The sequence below is a fragment of the Malaclemys terrapin genome, chromosome 1 (assembly GCF_027887155.1).
Source record: "Malaclemys terrapin pileata isolate rMalTer1 chromosome 1, rMalTer1.hap1, whole genome shotgun sequence".
NCBI lineage: Eukaryota > Metazoa > Chordata > Testudines > Emydidae > Malaclemys > Malaclemys terrapin.
The window spans coordinates 316892023-316908632 of NC_071505.1; the positions used below are offsets into that span (position 1 = coordinate 316892023).

The 16610-nt window shown below is 49.4% G+C and overlaps 1 protein-coding gene across 1 annotated transcript; it reads left to right on the forward strand.

Annotated features, from left to right (window-relative positions):
* The first annotated feature begins 265 nt into the window (after positions 1-265).
* LOC128829980 (vitelline membrane outer layer protein 1-like) lies at positions 266-14370 on the forward strand. The gene is made up of 3 exons (XM_054015547.1): positions 266-487; positions 12341-12444; positions 13997-14370. The coding sequence occupies exons 1-3, from the start codon at positions 317-319 to the stop codon at positions 14289-14291; spliced, it is 570 nt and encodes a 189-aa protein (XP_053871522.1). The 5' UTR covers positions 266-316; the 3' UTR covers positions 14292-14370.
* The last annotated feature ends 2240 nt before the right edge of the window (positions 14371-16610 follow it).

A 16610-nucleotide genomic window follows, 5' to 3' on the forward strand; every position in this document is an offset into this window, starting at 1 on the left:
TTACACATAAATTTATAGGTTAACCTGCAAACAAAGAGCAAAGGCCTCTAACCAGGCCTTATCGGTTAGTACATACTGTGCATTTATTTCTGAGAATTGTCTCACTGGGGAGTGATGAGCCCTTTGTGTGCAAGGGGTGGTTGGGTCAGTGTCTAGGTGCAGGGATGCGGCATTGAGTGATTGCTCCCAAACTGATTTGGCACCAGGCCAGAAAGGAAACCCAGCCCAGCTTTCATGGGTATAAAGCTCCCTGTGCCTGGGGCTGCTAGTCACTCACAAGCTTCTCCCTGGGTAGCTCCAGAGCTGATACTTCACCATGCAGCCCCTCATCCATGCAGGGCTCTGCCTGCTCCTCTCCTGCTGCTTCCAAGGTGCAGGGGCGCGTAGGTACACCGGCACCATAGCTGTATCCAACGGAGGCTCATGGGGTGAATGGGGGGAAAAGAACCTTTGCCCCCAAGGATTCGCAAATGGATTTGCATTGAAGGTAAAACTCTTCCCAGCTCCTTGCCGCTGCCTCAACCCCCCGGCCACTCATCACCCAGTATCTCAGCAAGAACTTCTCTTGACTCTAGGCTGTTTCTGGGTTTTTCAAAATCCTCTCGTCCTCAGACTCTGGTCAGCCATTGGCATACAGGGCCACTGAGTTTATTAAAGGGTGTGAGGCAGGAAATGTCCGTGACCCCAGAGCTGGGGCAGAAAGGAGATGAGAACACAATTGTCCGCACAGCTGGGTTAATGGGGCTTTGCTTTGGGCTCAGCCAGAAACATTTGTCAAAGCAGAAAGGGCCAGGGAGTGTAGGGGCAGAGTTAGGAGGCGATACTAAAAGAGCTAAATCTGTCTGGCTCGGGTGAGCCGCGAGTAAGGCTTGGTCTACACTACCCCCCCCAATTCGAACTAAGGTACGCAACTTCAGCTACGTGAATAACGTAGCTGAAGTCGAAGTACCTTAGTTCGAACTTACCTTGGTCCACACGCGGCAGGCAGGCTCCCCCGTCGACTCCGCGGTACTCCTCTCGCCGAGCTGGAGTACCGCAGTCGACGGCGAGCACTTCCGGGTTCGACTTATCGCGTCCAGACTAGACGCGATAAGTCGAACCCAGAACTTCGATTTCCAGCTGTCGAACTACCTGGTAAGTGTAGCCAAGGCCTAAGACGTGGGGATGTGACCACTGTAAGTATCTGGAAGGTGTTAACATGAAGGGGGGTGGGGGAAGTAGGAGGAAGGGAATAAAATGAGTGAAGGAAGTTTTGCTTGAAACTCATTCTGAGGGCAGGCCTCCACTAGAATGTTTTGCCAGCAGAGCTATGCCTGTTAAGGGTGTGATTTATTTTCATTTTTTGAAAATATTTCTATGCTGGCAAAAGTCCTAGTAGATGTGCCAAAAGTGCTGTTGTCAGAACAGTATATTTTGCTCACCAAACTGGAATAAGTTATACCAGCAAAAGTCTTTTTTTGGTACTACAGTTACGGCTACACAAGGAGGACATTGCGAGTAACAATGAACAGCAAAACTATTCTAGTGTAAACTAAGCCTCAGGTTTCCCTGCCAGAGAAGGAACTGTTAGTCTGTGGAGTAAGGGAATGAGTGGGAGTCCCATCACCACTGCATTTAGATCCAGCCTGGATATCTCCCCTCTCTAACTGCTGTGAATTTGTGTGTTGCTGCGAGAGTGGAAATCCAGTGTGGGGGTTATGGATAGGGGCAGCCTCCTCACCCTTCCCAGTTGGGATCCAGGGTCTCTGCCTGACAGAGTGTATGTCAAAGACGTGGAAAACATAAAGGGGAATAAGAGTAACTCCTCACTTAAGAGGGTAGTTATGTTCCTGAAAAATGCTATTTTAAGTGAACAATGTTAAGTGAATCCAATTTACCCATAAGAATTAATATAAATAGTTGGGGGGGGGTTAGGTTCCAGGGACATTTTTTTTTGCCAGACAAAAGACTCTGTGTGTGTGTGTGTGTGTGTGTGTGTGTGTGTGTGTATCTATATATCTACCTATAACTATATCTATATTGTATATGCACATACAATGATGATTGTGAAGCTTGGTTGAGGTGGTGGAATCAGAGGGTGGAAGAGGGTGGGATATTTCCCAGGGAATGCCTTACTGCTAAATGACAGGTTTCAGAGTGGTAGCTGTGTTAGTCTGTATCAGCAAAAACAACGAGGAGTCCTTGTGGCACGTTAGAGACTAACACATTTGTTTGGGCATAAACTTTCATGGGCTAGAACACATCTGATGAAGTGGGTTTTAGCCCACGAAAGCTTATGGCCAAATAAATTTGTTAGTCTCTAAGGTGCCACAAGGACTCCTCATTGTTTTTACTGCTAAATGATGAACTAGCACTCGTCTGAGCCTTCAAGGGTTAACACGTTGTTAATGTAGCCTCACACTCTACAAGGCAGCACAAATGGAGGGAGGAGATACACCGTGTGCGTGTAAAAGAGAGACAGACCTGCATTGCTGGACATTTTTTCTTTCTTTTAAAAAATGCAGTTAATTTAATAACAGGTAGTTGGGAGGGTTTATTTCAGGGATCAGCAACTTTTGGCACGCGGCCCGTCAGGGAAAGATGCTGGCAGGTCGGGCCGGTTTGTTTACCTGCGGTTCACCATTCCTGGCCAATGGAGGCTGCGGGAAGTGGCATGGGCCAAGAGATGTGCTGGACGCTGTTTCCCACAGCTCCCATTGGCTTGGAACAGTGAACTGTGGCCAGTGGGAGCTGCGATCGGCTGAACCTGCAGACGCTGCAGATAAACAAACCGGCCTGACCGGCCAGCGGCTTCCCCTGAGGAGCCATATGCTGAAGGTTGCCAATCCCTGGTTTATTGGCTTGGGGGTGGGATTCCTAACACTTCTCTTCCCAATCTGTACCTGTGCCACCATCTCCTGTACCCCTCTCCTAGGTGGAGCCTGAACAAGGCGCTGGGATAATATATGATGACACGGCACCCGCCCATTAAATACCATTAAAGTTTAGCTCTGCTTTTGAACAGGAAGGTATCGTCTTACTGACCCAAATCAGACATGTGATCTTATACCATCTCCACATCTACAAGGGAACACTGGATTGTGAGGTGAGCCAGGAGGAGAGGAGACAGGGAGGAGCATGGAAGGGGGAGAGATAATGTCTCTGATAAGGACAGAGAAGGGAGGCATGGCCATATTGGGTAGAAAGGGGTTTTTCAAGATGTTGGGAACCAAGTCATTTTATTCTAAAAATTGTTAAAAACTTTTGTCGAGAGAACCAAGAAACAACTGGGGCCAAATATTGTGTGTGTGACTGATTTTTGTAAAGAAGTAGACAATGAAAGATTCAAAAAGGTAAATGATTTACAGCTGTGTGTGTTTCCAAATATGGCATGCTTCACAGGATCTCCAATACAATTATGCAATTACACAATTTTACAATTTGTCAAAGTTGCAAGACTAGACACAACAAATCCAGGCAATGCTACATAGACATAACATGTTAGGGTGTGAGTAACAGTAATACAATAAGAGAAGGCATACATGAATAGAGAGAGGGACGGGATTGGGGGTGAGTAAAAAAGCAGAGGGGTAAGTTTGAATTGAAGCATGGCATTATTTGAGTTATCTCAACATTTTTATCCAAATGTATCTAGAAACAAGGTCCAAATTTCTTCAACTTCATATAATTGATCTCTGTGGCTGTTGGAGGACTTTCCCTCCCCTTCCTGCCCTGGTTCTTGTCATTCAGACAGAAAGCAGAAGACCAGAAGTCTGAAGTGCAGGCAATGTGATGCTTATTGGGGTTAGTTCCAAGCAAGCATATCCATAGTTCTACACGCCAGCAGAGTCTGTTTCCCAGTGTTCTGTTCCTAGCTCGGATGCTGCAGAGCATGCCCTGCCCCCTTCCCAGCTCTGACTCCTCAGAGCCTTGCTTGTCTCCCTGTTCCCTATTCCCCCCTCCTCCTTCTTAGCTTGCCCAAATATACCTGCAGTGCACGCCCCTACTGACACCCCTTACAACTTATGGTCATGTTCTGTTTTGGAGGGTCGTGCGTCCGGGGTCTTCATCACACCTCTTTTGTATCCCATGGGAGGGGTAAGGAGTGAGGTTGTGTACTGGCCAAGGCCAGGCTTTTCTTTGGCTTTTAGTGTTTCTTATGCCTCTCCCCAGGGCTGGTGCAAGGAAGTTTTGCGCCCTAGGTGAAACTTCCACCTTGAGCACCCACCGCCCTGCGGCAGCTCCCCGCCCCTGCTCTGCCCTGAGGCACCCCCCCCGTGGGAGTTCCACCCCCCTGTCCTGAGGCGCCCCCCACGGCAGCTCCTCCCCCCCGGGGAGCCGTGCAGCAGCTCCCCACCCCAGCTCACCTCTGCTCTGCCTCATCCCCGAGCACGCCGCCCCCGCTCTAATTCTCCTCCCCTCCGGCTTGCAGCGCCAAACAGCTGATTGGTGCTGCAAGCCTGGGAGGCGGGAGAAGTGGAGCGGCGACCGCACGCTTGGGGAGGGAGCGTAGGAATGCTGTAAAAAAAAATTGGGGGCACCGCTTTTTGGTGCCCCCAAATCTTAGCACCCTAGGCAACCGCCTAGTTTGCCTAAATGGTAGCACTGGCCCTGCCTTTCCCGCCCCCCCCATTCCCCTCCTAAGTGGTTGCTTGACCTTGGCTTGAGAAAGAAGCCAGGCAGCCTTTCAGTGTATGCTCATATATTACACTCCCACCACATCCTGTAGTTCTATCCCTTATGTCTTCCCATTATACTAACAAACCCATCTGACCAGGTAGAAGCAACATACACAATGTCTTTGTCCTTTTTTCACACATTAGTATAAGATATAAGAGTATCAAAAAGTCAAACCCAAAATTCTATCTTAGGCTGACAAAGAAGCCTATGTACTAACAGTAGCGATAACCTATTCTTTCTTTGGCTGCTACTCAGCCATGTCCTAATGCCACTGCTGTGTTCTGGGCATAAGCCTACCTAAACAATTTTGTAAAACGTATGCACTTGATAATCATTGGAGCCTTTAAGAACCTGGGTTCCTTTTTCTTTGTTACAGGGCCAACTAACATCAGAGGATAAGGCCTTTATCTTGGGCAATCTCTGTGGTGTCCAATACATTTTGAATAAAATCTTTTGTTGTATTAAATGGAGCCTGAGAGCCAGAGAAACATTTTTAATATTACATAATATGCTTTGGCACAGGGTTTTTTTCAAGGGCTGTGAACAATCCCCTTCAGCACTTTCACAAAGAGCTCCAGACTCAGGGAGTTCCTCTTCATTAGGGGCCCAATCTTGATAATTGTCTCTCTTAACACCCATTCAGGAAAGTGACTCCCACTATTTTAGTCACATGGTGTTCTTTGCTGTGCTTTAGGGAACACCATGATTTGAAACAGGCCAAATAATCACTACTGTGAACTATGCCTGTTTCATCATGAAAGAAAAACAAAATCAATGACAACAAAAGAGAGAGAATAAACAAGGGTTATTTCCATTACAATCTCTTTGGTCTTGTGGGGGCACAGCTGGCTCTCAGCCAGATCGCTAGGCAACCCAGCAAGCTCACCTGGACTCAATGAGCCCTCTCCAAATGTTTGTACTGCCTGATTGGGCAGAGGAACCAACCTGCTGCTACTGGAGCCTTGCAGCAGCTGCTCTACATGTACTACATCCATATGTATAGGTGCTTTCTACTCCAGCCATCTTGCCATGCCCTGCTCCCAGCCCAGTTCCTGCTCCAGTCCTAGTCAACTTGCTCTAGTCTGGTTCCTAACTTCTGGCTCTGATGGACTCTTGGCTATATCTCTGACTGACTCCAATTTACCCTTTGGGTGCTGACCTTCAGCTTGGTCCCTTGACTCAGACACCAGCTTCACCTTTGGACTGGTGCCTGATTCCATGCTTGTCATTACCTGAATTGCCACCACAACCACCAGGTGAGGTCTGCTCCCCCTACTAGGTAGGCTACTCATGACCCTGCAGTTCACAGGTTTGCCTCTCCATAAACAGCTTTTAATAGAGATTATATCTTCGTAGGCCTGCTTCTAGTGGTGGTGCTCTTCTCTAGGAAAGTCAAGCTCAAACGTATCAGTTGTAAAATTAACAGCTAGTCCTGTTCTAATTAATCCTAGGTAACTAAGCCAGTTCATAGATGGGCAAAGGACTTTTTGTTTAAGGGGTAGGTGTTGCCTGTTTAGTTCATAATGGATAACAAACAGTTTCTAAATAGGTAACTGTGTGGTCTTATCTGAGCCTTATGAAACTGATGATAGTATTTAACTAAGTTATTCTAAAGAAGCCATTGAAGCAGCTGTCTTGAGATAAGATTCATTAATTTGCCTAAGAATATTACATTCAAGTGTCATTTGCTATTTTTCTCCACTCAACTTTTGCCCTTTCCAGGAGTAAATAGTTTAAACCATTTCAATATCCTGTTAAAATCACCACCTGGGTAAATCTAATTCCTTGGCAGTGCTTTGATGTTGAAGTGTTGGTGATGTTATTATACGGCAGAATCAGTGATTGTTCCTTCTTGCTGCTGTATTGTTCTTTGTCTTGCTGCTGTTTCATTGCCTGAAAGAAATGAGACTATGGAGACAGAAGTGCTGTCAAAGTTGAGAGATGGAAGCCGAGAGTGCTGCCTGCCTGAAAGAGAGACTGCTGGGACTCCCCACTTCGCCCCCTGGCAGGTCCCTCTGGCTCTTATGGTGGGGGGGCTCTGAGTGCTGTAGGTGCCTGCAAGCCCCACTTCACGGCTCTGGCAGCTCCCATTAGCGCTTTTCCCGGCCAATGGGAACCACAGAGCTCACGCTTGTGGCAGGCGCAGCATGTGAAGAGTCTGGAGACTCCTCTGACCCTAGGACCCAGAGACCTCCCACAGGGCTGGTGAGTGTGGCCAGGGAAGGGGGCAGGGTGTGATGAAGTAAGTGTCTGGGAGGTGTGTGTGGGGTGCTGGGCAGTGGGGGAGGTTTGTGTGTTTTGGGATGCTAAACAGTGGGGGGCCTGTTGGGGGTGCTGGGCAGTGGGGGAGATCTGTGTGTCAGGGCACTGGGCAGTGGGGGTCTGTGTGGGGCATTTGTGTAGTTGTGGTGATGGGGCTGTGGGGAAGGGCACTGGGAGGGAGGAAGGGAGGGGAAATCTGTGTGTATTGGGAAACTAGCCAGTGGGGGGTTTTGTGTGGGGTGCTGGGTAGCTGTGGTGGGGTTGTAGGCAGGGGGCGCTGGGCGGGAGTCTGTGTGTACAGCACTGTGCATTTGTGGTGGAAGGGTTGTAGGGGGTCTCTGGGCATAGTGGATCCAGGGGGCACTGGGCAGGGGAGCTGTGTGGCGCAGCATGGGCCCACCCCAACAGGAAGGGGCATGCTGGTAGCACAGGGCCAGGTGGACCAGTGTGCCTCTAGCTCCGGTTGGGGCTGTGCACCTGTGTCCGTCTCATCTCTCTTCCCCCCACCCCCCTCCCCACCCAAAGTGTCCTGATATTTCACTCTTGTGATCTGGTCACCCTACTTTGCATTGGGAACAAAGAGGGAGGCTGTAGCTAGTTAAGTGGGGAGATTGTCGCTCTGTGCAGAGAGCGGCAGAAGAGGGGGTTTGTTGGGGGAAGTTTTCTGGTGCTGTAGATGACAAGGAGCACCCAAGACTCATCACTGGACTGGAACTTTGCCCAGGACTCCTGAACTCTTCTTGGTGTCTGCCCTTTCCAACTGTGGTACCACTGGGCCTGTGGGACCTTGTGTTGAATGCAACCCTCTTTTACCGCTCCCCCTATCTTTCCCCCTGTTTTTCTCCTTTCATCCCAATGTAAATAAATATTCCCCTTTCCAATATTCACTGTACTCTTTAGCTGTGTGTGTGTGTTCACTTTGGGGGGGTTGGAACAGGTGCCCCAGGGGTGGAAGGGACTTTCACTGCTGCGTTCCTGTGCACACTTTTTCTTGGCCAGAGTTGCTTGCAGAGCAGACTCCATCTTGGCCACAAGGGCACTAAACTTACACTATGTTAGTTTCAAAGCAAAGGTTTCTCACCACGTGCTTTCAGCAGCTTTCAGACCAAACTCTTTAGGTCAGGACCCCTCCCCCAGAGGCCAATGGCTGCATCTTTTGTCTTTTCAGGTGCAGAGAATGTGAGTGACAAGGAGAGAGATGGGGTGTCTGCCCCTTGCTTTTATAGTCCTGTGCCCCTTTTGAGAAGCATTTCCAGCTGGGAGCAAGGTGACAGGCTGTCTGTGTGGAAGGACGCTCCATGTTGTTTAACAGCTAAGATGTAGATTTTTGCACCTGCCGCCTTTCCTGCCAAAGAATGGCCACTGAGCAGGTAATGGTCCATCAGCCTTGTGAACACTACAGCCCACTTCTTCGGATGCATACAGAGTGGAATAAATATTGAGGATAATAAACAAGCTGAGCTTCAAGTGTAACAGGCTTCCTTCATTTCATTCCCTTCCTCCTAGTTTTACCCCTAAACTTCTCCCCTCCACCCTGAAGGAACATAAATCCATACCGTGTAGAGGTCAAGCATAGGAGTTTATTACGCACAGCACTGGCGGAGTGTCACCTTGCTTATTAGGCTCAGAGACACGGTTAATCAATAGATTACAATGGAATATATGGATTTTCCCTGGGCGGGGACAAGTGATGGGGTAGGCAATTCCACACCTCAGGGTAGGTTTTGCAGCAAGACAAGATAGCACATTAGCCAATGGTTAACAGATTACTACTGCAGTCCCAGAGCCTTTCTGCTTCAATAGACATCCCTCTCTGTGCACAAAGAAGTCCCTTGCACCCAGTGGTGTAGATAATTCTTTTTGTCATTGGCCCTTATCAGCCCCAGTTCTGGGACAACCTGCTTCCCCTCCTGTAGTAAACAAAAGGGACCATGCACTGAGGGTTGGCTGGAGGGGTCAGGAAGGAAGGAAGGAATCAAAAACCTAGATGCACCCTGGCATCAAGCAACGTCCTCAGTGAGAGACTGGGTAATTTGCACTGTGGGGAAATGGCAGAGAGAAGAGGGGGTAATGTTACCATCAGAGAGAATCCAAGTCTCTGGAGCCCAATTTCTGAGCTCCCCACTCATCCCGCACAGCTCCACTGGGCACAGCGAGGGTGGAGATAGTGTTCTGTCATCTTGGAGGAAGCAGGAGAGGAGCCGGCTGAGGACGGCACTGGCACAGGGCTGCATGGTAGTTCCTCTCACTGCAAAGGAAAAGAAGCTGGTGAATGACTAGCAGCCCTAGGCACCGGGGGAACATATACCCAGATAAGTTGGAGTTCTTTTCACTGGCCTGGTGCCAACCACATGTTGGAGCAATCGCTCATTGCCAGATCCCTGCACCCGGCGCTGACCGGGCACTCACTGGCCTGACCACCCCTTGCACATAAAGGGCTCATCATTCCCGAGTGATCATTCCAGAGAGGGAGGAGGGGGGGGACCCCCTGCTCAGTCCAGAGGTAGAGTGGGGAAAAGGGGCCCATAGGACAGGCTGTGGATTTCAGTGATTGATGCTTGAAGTGCAGCGGGGCAGGGGAGAGGATTTCAGGATTGGCAGGTGAGGGATGCAGAAAGGTGCTGTTTTTTTTAAGTTTATAGCCTTCACTCTAGGGCCCCACTCTGCTCCCTCCCACCTCCTTTCAGGTCGTGGGGGCTCCGGCCCAATAGTACATCTGCTTGACCCCAGCTGGTGTGTGCAATGCTGGCTGAGCAAACTGACAGAATATATTGCTGTGTTCACACTATACACATTGTTGTAATGGTGATCATAAAAGATACCTCACAAGGCATACCTTGTAAATACTCATAATTTGTTTATCAGTAATATCATGGCAAAATGTCCATAGCAGCGTTATCTGTGAAGATGTAAACATAAGCTGAGATCATGACTAAAAGTATGTTTTCCAGAGAAGTCTGGGGAGTGGCCAAACCTGTTCCTCAGAGACAGAGGGCAAGCTGATGCCTCGGCCAAGTGTAAACATTTTTTTTATTTACTTATTATTATCATTATTTTTACTATTTTTGCATTTTCTCTAGAATCTGGACCTTGACTATACCTTGACCAAGAAATTTGGTGGACCTTGACAGAAAGAATTGATTACCCCTGCTGTAGAGCTTCTGTCTCTCTGGAGTTCTGGGTAAACAACTTTGAAGCAGCTCTTGGCCACTCTTTCTCCTGTTCACCAACAGATGATAGCAGCAAGCTCCCTGCCTTCTGGGAGCTTCAACCACAGGACTGACACATGCAACTGTTAACAATGACCTCAGATCTTGCAGCCTTTCTGTGTTGGCGCTTCTCTCCCCAGAAGCTGACTTGTTTATTCTTTAAGAAACTTTTCTGTGGAAACTGGATTTGACTTAATCACGTGGGCTTGTTGCACAGATTTAAAGGGAAAGGGTTAAGAATTGAGTAGGCACCTCAGAAGAAACGGTCTAACTCAGAGGTGGGCAAACTATGCCCGCAGGCCACATCCGGCTCGTGGGACCCTTCTGTCTGGCCCCTGAGCTCCTGGCCCAGGAGGCTAGCCCCCGGTCCCTCCCCCGCTGTTCCCCCTCCCGCATAGCCTCGCCTCGCCGCGCCGCCAGTGCAATGCTCTGGGCGGCGGGGCTGTGAGCTCCCGGGGCAGCACAGCTGCTGAGTCCCACCTGACCTTGTGCTCTGAGCTGTGCTGTGGCGTGGCTGGCTCTAGTGGGGTGGTGCAGCCACTGGTGCTCCAGGCAGCGCGGTAAGGGGGCAAGGAGCAGGGGGGGTTGGATAGAGAGCAGGGGAGTTGGGGGTGGTTGTCAGGGGGCAGGGCACAGGGGGGTTGAATGGGGACAGGAGTCCTGGGGGGGCAGTCAGGAAAGTGGGGGGGTTGGATGGGGTTTTGGGGGGCAGTCAGGGGCAGGGGTTCCAGGGGCAGTAAGGGGACAGGGAGAAGGGGTGGTTGGAAGGGTCAGGGGTCCTGGGAGGGCAGTCAGGAAGGAGGTGGGGGTTGGATGGGGCATAAAGGTAAGTAGCCAAGGGTGAGTGTCTTAGCTTTATTCTATGGGTGTGCCACATCCTGACTGAACGGGGACCACCTCCCCCACCAGCCCATGGGGCAGAGTCCGGGGTAAGCAAGACAGCAACCGGCAGGTGAAGAGCATGGAACAATGAGTGGAAAAGCAGGTAAAGCAATGTGTTTGCTCATCCAGGACCATGTGGTTCCAACCTGGAATGGATAAAATTACCATTTGGCTGGTGCCCAGACTTATGGACAGGGAGATGGGGTAGGGAGGGTGGGGGAAAATCTCACCACTCAGTGCGAGGGAGCTGCAGGGAGCAAAAATGAGACCCTGAGATAAAGCTATGAAAGGGAAAAAAAATCTCCCTCTCTCTCTCTCTCCCCCTGGCAATCCCAGGACCCTCTGTCCAACACAGCAGCAAGGTCCTCTCCCCTGCTTCTCTTTCCCTCTGAACCTTCAGCGGCTGCCCTAAAATCCACAGCCTGCCCTCAGGACACACTTTGCCACTCTTTTGCCCAGGCCCTGGGCAGCAGTTTCATTCAGCCCCTGACAGTCTTACTGGGGAGTGATGAGCCCTTTGTGTGCGAGCGGGGTTGGGTAGGTGCCTAGGCGCCGGGACGTGGCAATGAGTGATTGCTCCCAGATGGATTTGACACCAGGCCAGCAAGGAAACCCAGCCTAGATGTGTTCTAGCCCACGAAAGCTTATGGCCAAATAAATTTGTTAGTCTCTAAGGTTTCACAAGGACTCCTCGTTGTTTTTACTGCTAAATGATGAACTAGCACTTGGCTGAGCCCTCAATGGTTAACACATTGTTGTAAATGTAGCCTCGCACTCTACAAGGCAGCACAAATGGAGGGAGGAGATACAGCATGGCGGAGAGCGACAGAGACTCACGGTGTGTGTCTATGTGAGAGAGAGAGATGTGCATTGCTGGAGATTTTCCTTTCCTTTAAAAAAAAAAAAAAAAAAATGTAGTTCATTTAATAACAGGTAGTTGGGAGGGTTTATTTCAGGGATCAGCAGCCTTTGGCACGCAGCCCGTCAGAGAAAGTCGCTGGCGGGCCGGAGTGGTTTGTTTACCTACGGTTCACCATTCCAGGCCAGTGGGGGCTGCAGGAAGTGGCATGGGCCGAGGGATGTGCTGGACGCTGCTTCCCGCAGCCTCCACTGGCCTGGAACGGCAAACCGCAGCCACTGGGAGCTGCGATCAGCCGAACCTGCAGACGCTGCAGGTAAATAAACCATCCCAGCTCATCAGTGGCTTCCCCTGACAGGCCGTGTGCCAAAGGTTGCCAATGCCTGGTTTATTGGCTTGGGGGTGGGATTCCTAACCCTTCTTCTCCCAATCTTTACCTGTGCCACCATCTCCTGTACCCCTCTCCTAGGTGGAGCCTGAACAAGGCGCTGGGATAATATATGATGACACGGCTTTGAATGGCATTCGCCTGTACTGCACTGACGGCTCTGTCATCGAGTCCACGGTGGGCCCGTGAGTAGCTCTTTGGTTTCTCTCCCATCCCTCCTGCTCTGCAAGTGCCGAGGAGAATAACCATGAACAATGCCATTTGCACAGGGTCTCTTCTTGGACTATTCCCTCTGTTTGGAGGAAATCTGTAAAGGAAAATTGAAATAGGGCATTGGCTGTTTCTGCTTCTTAATGATGGACACAGCTGGCCATTTCATGTTAAAATTCATATCTTGTGTGCCCTGGAAGTTGCTGTGAAGGACTGGAGAGAACCAGTGAAACGATACCGACCCCAGAGTCCAGTGTGAAATCTACAGCAATTGGCGGGTGGGAAAAGAAATTTTTCACTACATCCTTTCATATTCTTTGGGTGAAATCCTGGCCCTACTGGAATGAGTGGGATTTTGCCATTGACATTGTTGTCAGTTCTTGGCTCTGTGAATTGCACTGGCTCTGGCCAGGTAGTTGGTGCAGCAGGCCTCGATCAAACTGCCCAAGAAGACCAAAGACTCGGTTCAGTGGTGAAGGCACTCAGCCAGGTTTACTGTCAACAAAGCATGGTACTAGTACCCCATAGACTCTACAGGAACACTAATATATGTATGCCTATGACAACGGATCAGCTCAGTAACTGACGTGACTTTCCGTTTCCCCCTAGGCCAGACAGACACCCCCTTTGAAACCTCTTTTCATATACTTATATAAACATATTACCCTTCTGATGTGGTTAGTTACCAACCCTACTCCTCATACCTCCTGATTCGAACAAAACATTTTCATCCATCATCCCATCCTGTCCTCTCTCCTTGTTTTATTCGGGGTCAGCGTGTATCACATGCCAGAGGACTTCTCATTCATGGAGTTCCCTTCCCCTGCTTCTCTGATCTTGCTCTTTCCTGCCCATTGATTCCTCTTCCTGTCTGACTTTTTCCCCATCTTTAAATACCTCCTGACTCCAGGTCACCTAGCTGATTTTTTAGTTCTGTGTTTGGTAACTTTCCATAGCTCAAAAAAAAACCCCCTCCCCTCAGACAGCGGAGGAAGTATTTTTTGCATTGGAATGCAGTTACTCTTTTGCGTAACTTTTGCATGGTCAAAACATTGTCAGTAACATTAAGTACCTCCCCGTTGTCTTCAGTCTGGAGAATATAACAGGTACGTGTCCTGTCAGCAGTGGTGGATCCACATACAGAGAGGCATTTATGATACAGCAGTTTTTCATAGTAACATTTCATCATAACTCAGTAATAATAACCAGAACTGATAAGTTCTACACACATTTCCCCAAATTGTCACTCAAGGCTCATCTCCTGAGTCCCCAAGGAAGTCCTCCGGCAAAACCAGGGAAGACCAGGCTTGACACGTCTGATATTTCTGAGGTTAAATCCAAGCAAGAAAAAACACTACTCAAGAAAAAGAAAACAAAATACCCCAGGTTCTTTCAGGCCTGTTTTCAGGTCACTGCTGTGTGTCCTATGAACACTGGGCTTGGTGCACAGTAGCTAGGATGACTGGTGCCCCGTGGTGGGTAGCAGACCCTGAGTAAGTCTCAGGTAATTATTTTCTTCTTTGGCAGGTGGGGCGATTGGACTGAGGTCCAAAGGTGCACCGAGGGTGACCTGATCTCCTTCTCACTGAGAGTGGAACCGCCCCAGGGATTGGGCGATGACACGGCGGCCAACAACATTGAGTTTGAATGCTCAGATGGGGCCAAGATGGTGGGCACTGCACAGTCCTGGGGTGATTTTGGCCCATGGAGCACTCGCTGCAGCTCTAAGGGGATTTGTGGGATCCAGACGAAGGTGGAGGCATCCCAGGGAGGTGGGGATGACACAGCGCTCAATGACGTGAAGTTCTTCTGCTGCAACTAAACAAGCACCTGTTCCTACCCAATCCCCAACACCAGCACCTGCCCATTAAACACCATTAAAGTTTAGCTCTGCTTTTGCACAGGAAGGTGTCTGTCTTATTGACCCAAATCAGACATGTGATCATGTACCATCTCCACATCTACAAGGGAACGCTGGATTGTGAGGAGAGACAGGGAGGAGTGTGGAAGGGGGAGAGATAATGTCTCTGATAAGGAGAGAGAAGGGAGGCATGGCCATATTGTTTAAAAGGAAGACAGTGATATTGCATTGGCAAATTCCCCATATAAACAAAGAGTGGAACAAAAGACTAATAAAGGCACCTCAACTTTTCCTCATTTATGTAGGACAGTCTTATAATATGCATCCAGATATCCTCCACTCACACAAGCTTTATTGCAGTTCTGTAACCATCTGGGAACCAATCCTGTCTGTGTTCTGTGCACATCCAAAATTCCTGCTGAATGACCCCCCCTGGGAGCGAGTTACCAGTGACCCAGGGCTGGGGCAGCAGGAGGGTGTGGGTTGGGGGGAGAGCCCAGGGCTGGGGCAGCAGGGAGGTGCGGGTGGGAGCCTAGGGCTGGGGTGGGGGGGCAGCCAAAATTTTGTTTGGTTGGGGCAGCAAAAAACCTAGAGCCAGCTCTGAACAAGGGTTATTTCCATTACAATCTCTTTGGTCTTGTGGGGGCACAGCTGGCTCTCAGCCAGATCGCTAGGCAACCCAGCAAGCTCACCTGGACCCAATGAGCCCTCTCCAAATGTTTGTACTGCCTGATTGGTCAGGGGAACCAACCTGCTGCTACTGGAGCCTTGCAGCAGCTGCTCTACATGTACTACATCCATACGTATAGCTGCTTTCTACTCCAGCCATTGTGCCATGCCCTGCTCCCAACCCAGTTCCTGCCTACCTGCTCTAGTCTGGTTCTTAACTCCTGGCTCTGATGGATTCTTGGATATGTCTCTGACTGACTCCAATTTACCCTTTGGGTGCTGACCTTCAGCTTAGTCGCTTGATTCTGACATCAGTTTCGCCTTTGGACTAGTGCCTGATTCCATGCTTGTCATTATCTGAATTGCCACCACAACGACCAGGTGAGGTCTGCTCCCCCTACTAGGTAGGCCACCCATGACCCAGCAGTTCACAGGTTTGCCTCTCCATGGACAGCTTTTAATAGAGATTATATCTTCGTAGGCCCGCTTCTGGTGGAGGTGCTCTTCTCTAGGAAAGTCAAGATCAAACGTATCAGTTGTAAAATTAAGAGCTAGTTCTGTTCTCATGATCCTAGATTTCTAAGCCAGTTCATAGATCATAGAATATCAGAGTTGGAAGGGACCTCAGGAAGTCATTTAGTCCAACCCTCTGCTCAAAGCAGGACCAATCCCCAACTAAATCATCCCAGCCAGGGCTTTGTCAAGCCTGACCCTAAAAACCTCTAAGGAAGGAGATTCCACCACCTCCCTAGGTAACGCATTCCAGTGCTTCACCACCCTCCTAGTGAAATAGTTTTTCCTAATATCCAACCTAAACCTCCTCCACTGCAACTTGAGACCATTACTCCTTGTTCTGTCATCTACTACCACTGAGAACAGTCTAGATCCATCCTCTTTGGAACCCCCTTTCAGGTAGTTGAAAGCAGCTATCAAATCCCCCCTCATTCTTCTTTTCCGCAGACTAAACAATCCCAGTTCCCTCAGCCTCTCCTCATAAGTCATGTGCTCCTGCCCCCTAATCATTTTTGTTGCCCTCCGCTGGACTCTTTCCAATTTTTCCACATCCTTCTTGTAGTGTGGGGCCCAAAACTGGACACAGTACTCCAAATGAGGCCTCACCAATGTCGAATAGAGGGTAACGATCAGGTCCATCAATCTGCTGGCAATGCCCCTACTTATACAGCCCAAAATGCCGTTGGCCTTCTTGGCAACAAGGGCACACTTTCGACTCATATCCAGCTTCTCATCCACTGTAATTCCTAGGTCCTTTTCTGCAGAACTGCTGCCTAGCCATTCGGTCCCTAGTCTGTAACAGTGCATGGGATTCTTCTGTCCTAAGTGCAGGATTCTGCACTTGTCCTTGTTGAATCTCATCAGATTTCTTTTGGCCCAATCCTCTAATTTGTCTAGGTCCCTCTGTATCCTATCCCTAACCTCCAGCGTATCTACTGCTCCTCCTAGTTTAGTGTCATCTGCAAACTTGCTGAGAGTGCAGTCTACGCCATCCTCTAGATCGTTAATGAAATTATTGAACAAAACCGGCCCCAGGACCGACCCCTTGAGGCACTCCACTTGAAACCAGCTGCCAACTAGATATGAAGCCATTGATCA

Excerpts from the sequence above, each read along its gene's own strand:
- LOC128829980 (XM_054015547.1), top strand. The coding sequence starts at position 317 with ATGCAGCCCCTCATCCATGCAGGGCTCTGCCTGCTCCTCTCCTGCTGC. Across the intron at positions 488-12,340 it reads CAAATGGATTTGCATTGAAG|GTGGAGCCTGAACAAGGCGC; the intron begins GTAAAACTCTTC and ends CCCCTCTCCTAG. Across the intron at positions 12,445-13,996 it reads ATCGAGTCCACGGTGGGCCC|GTGGGGCGATTGGACTGAGG; the intron begins GTGAGTAGCTCT and ends CTTCTTTGGCAG.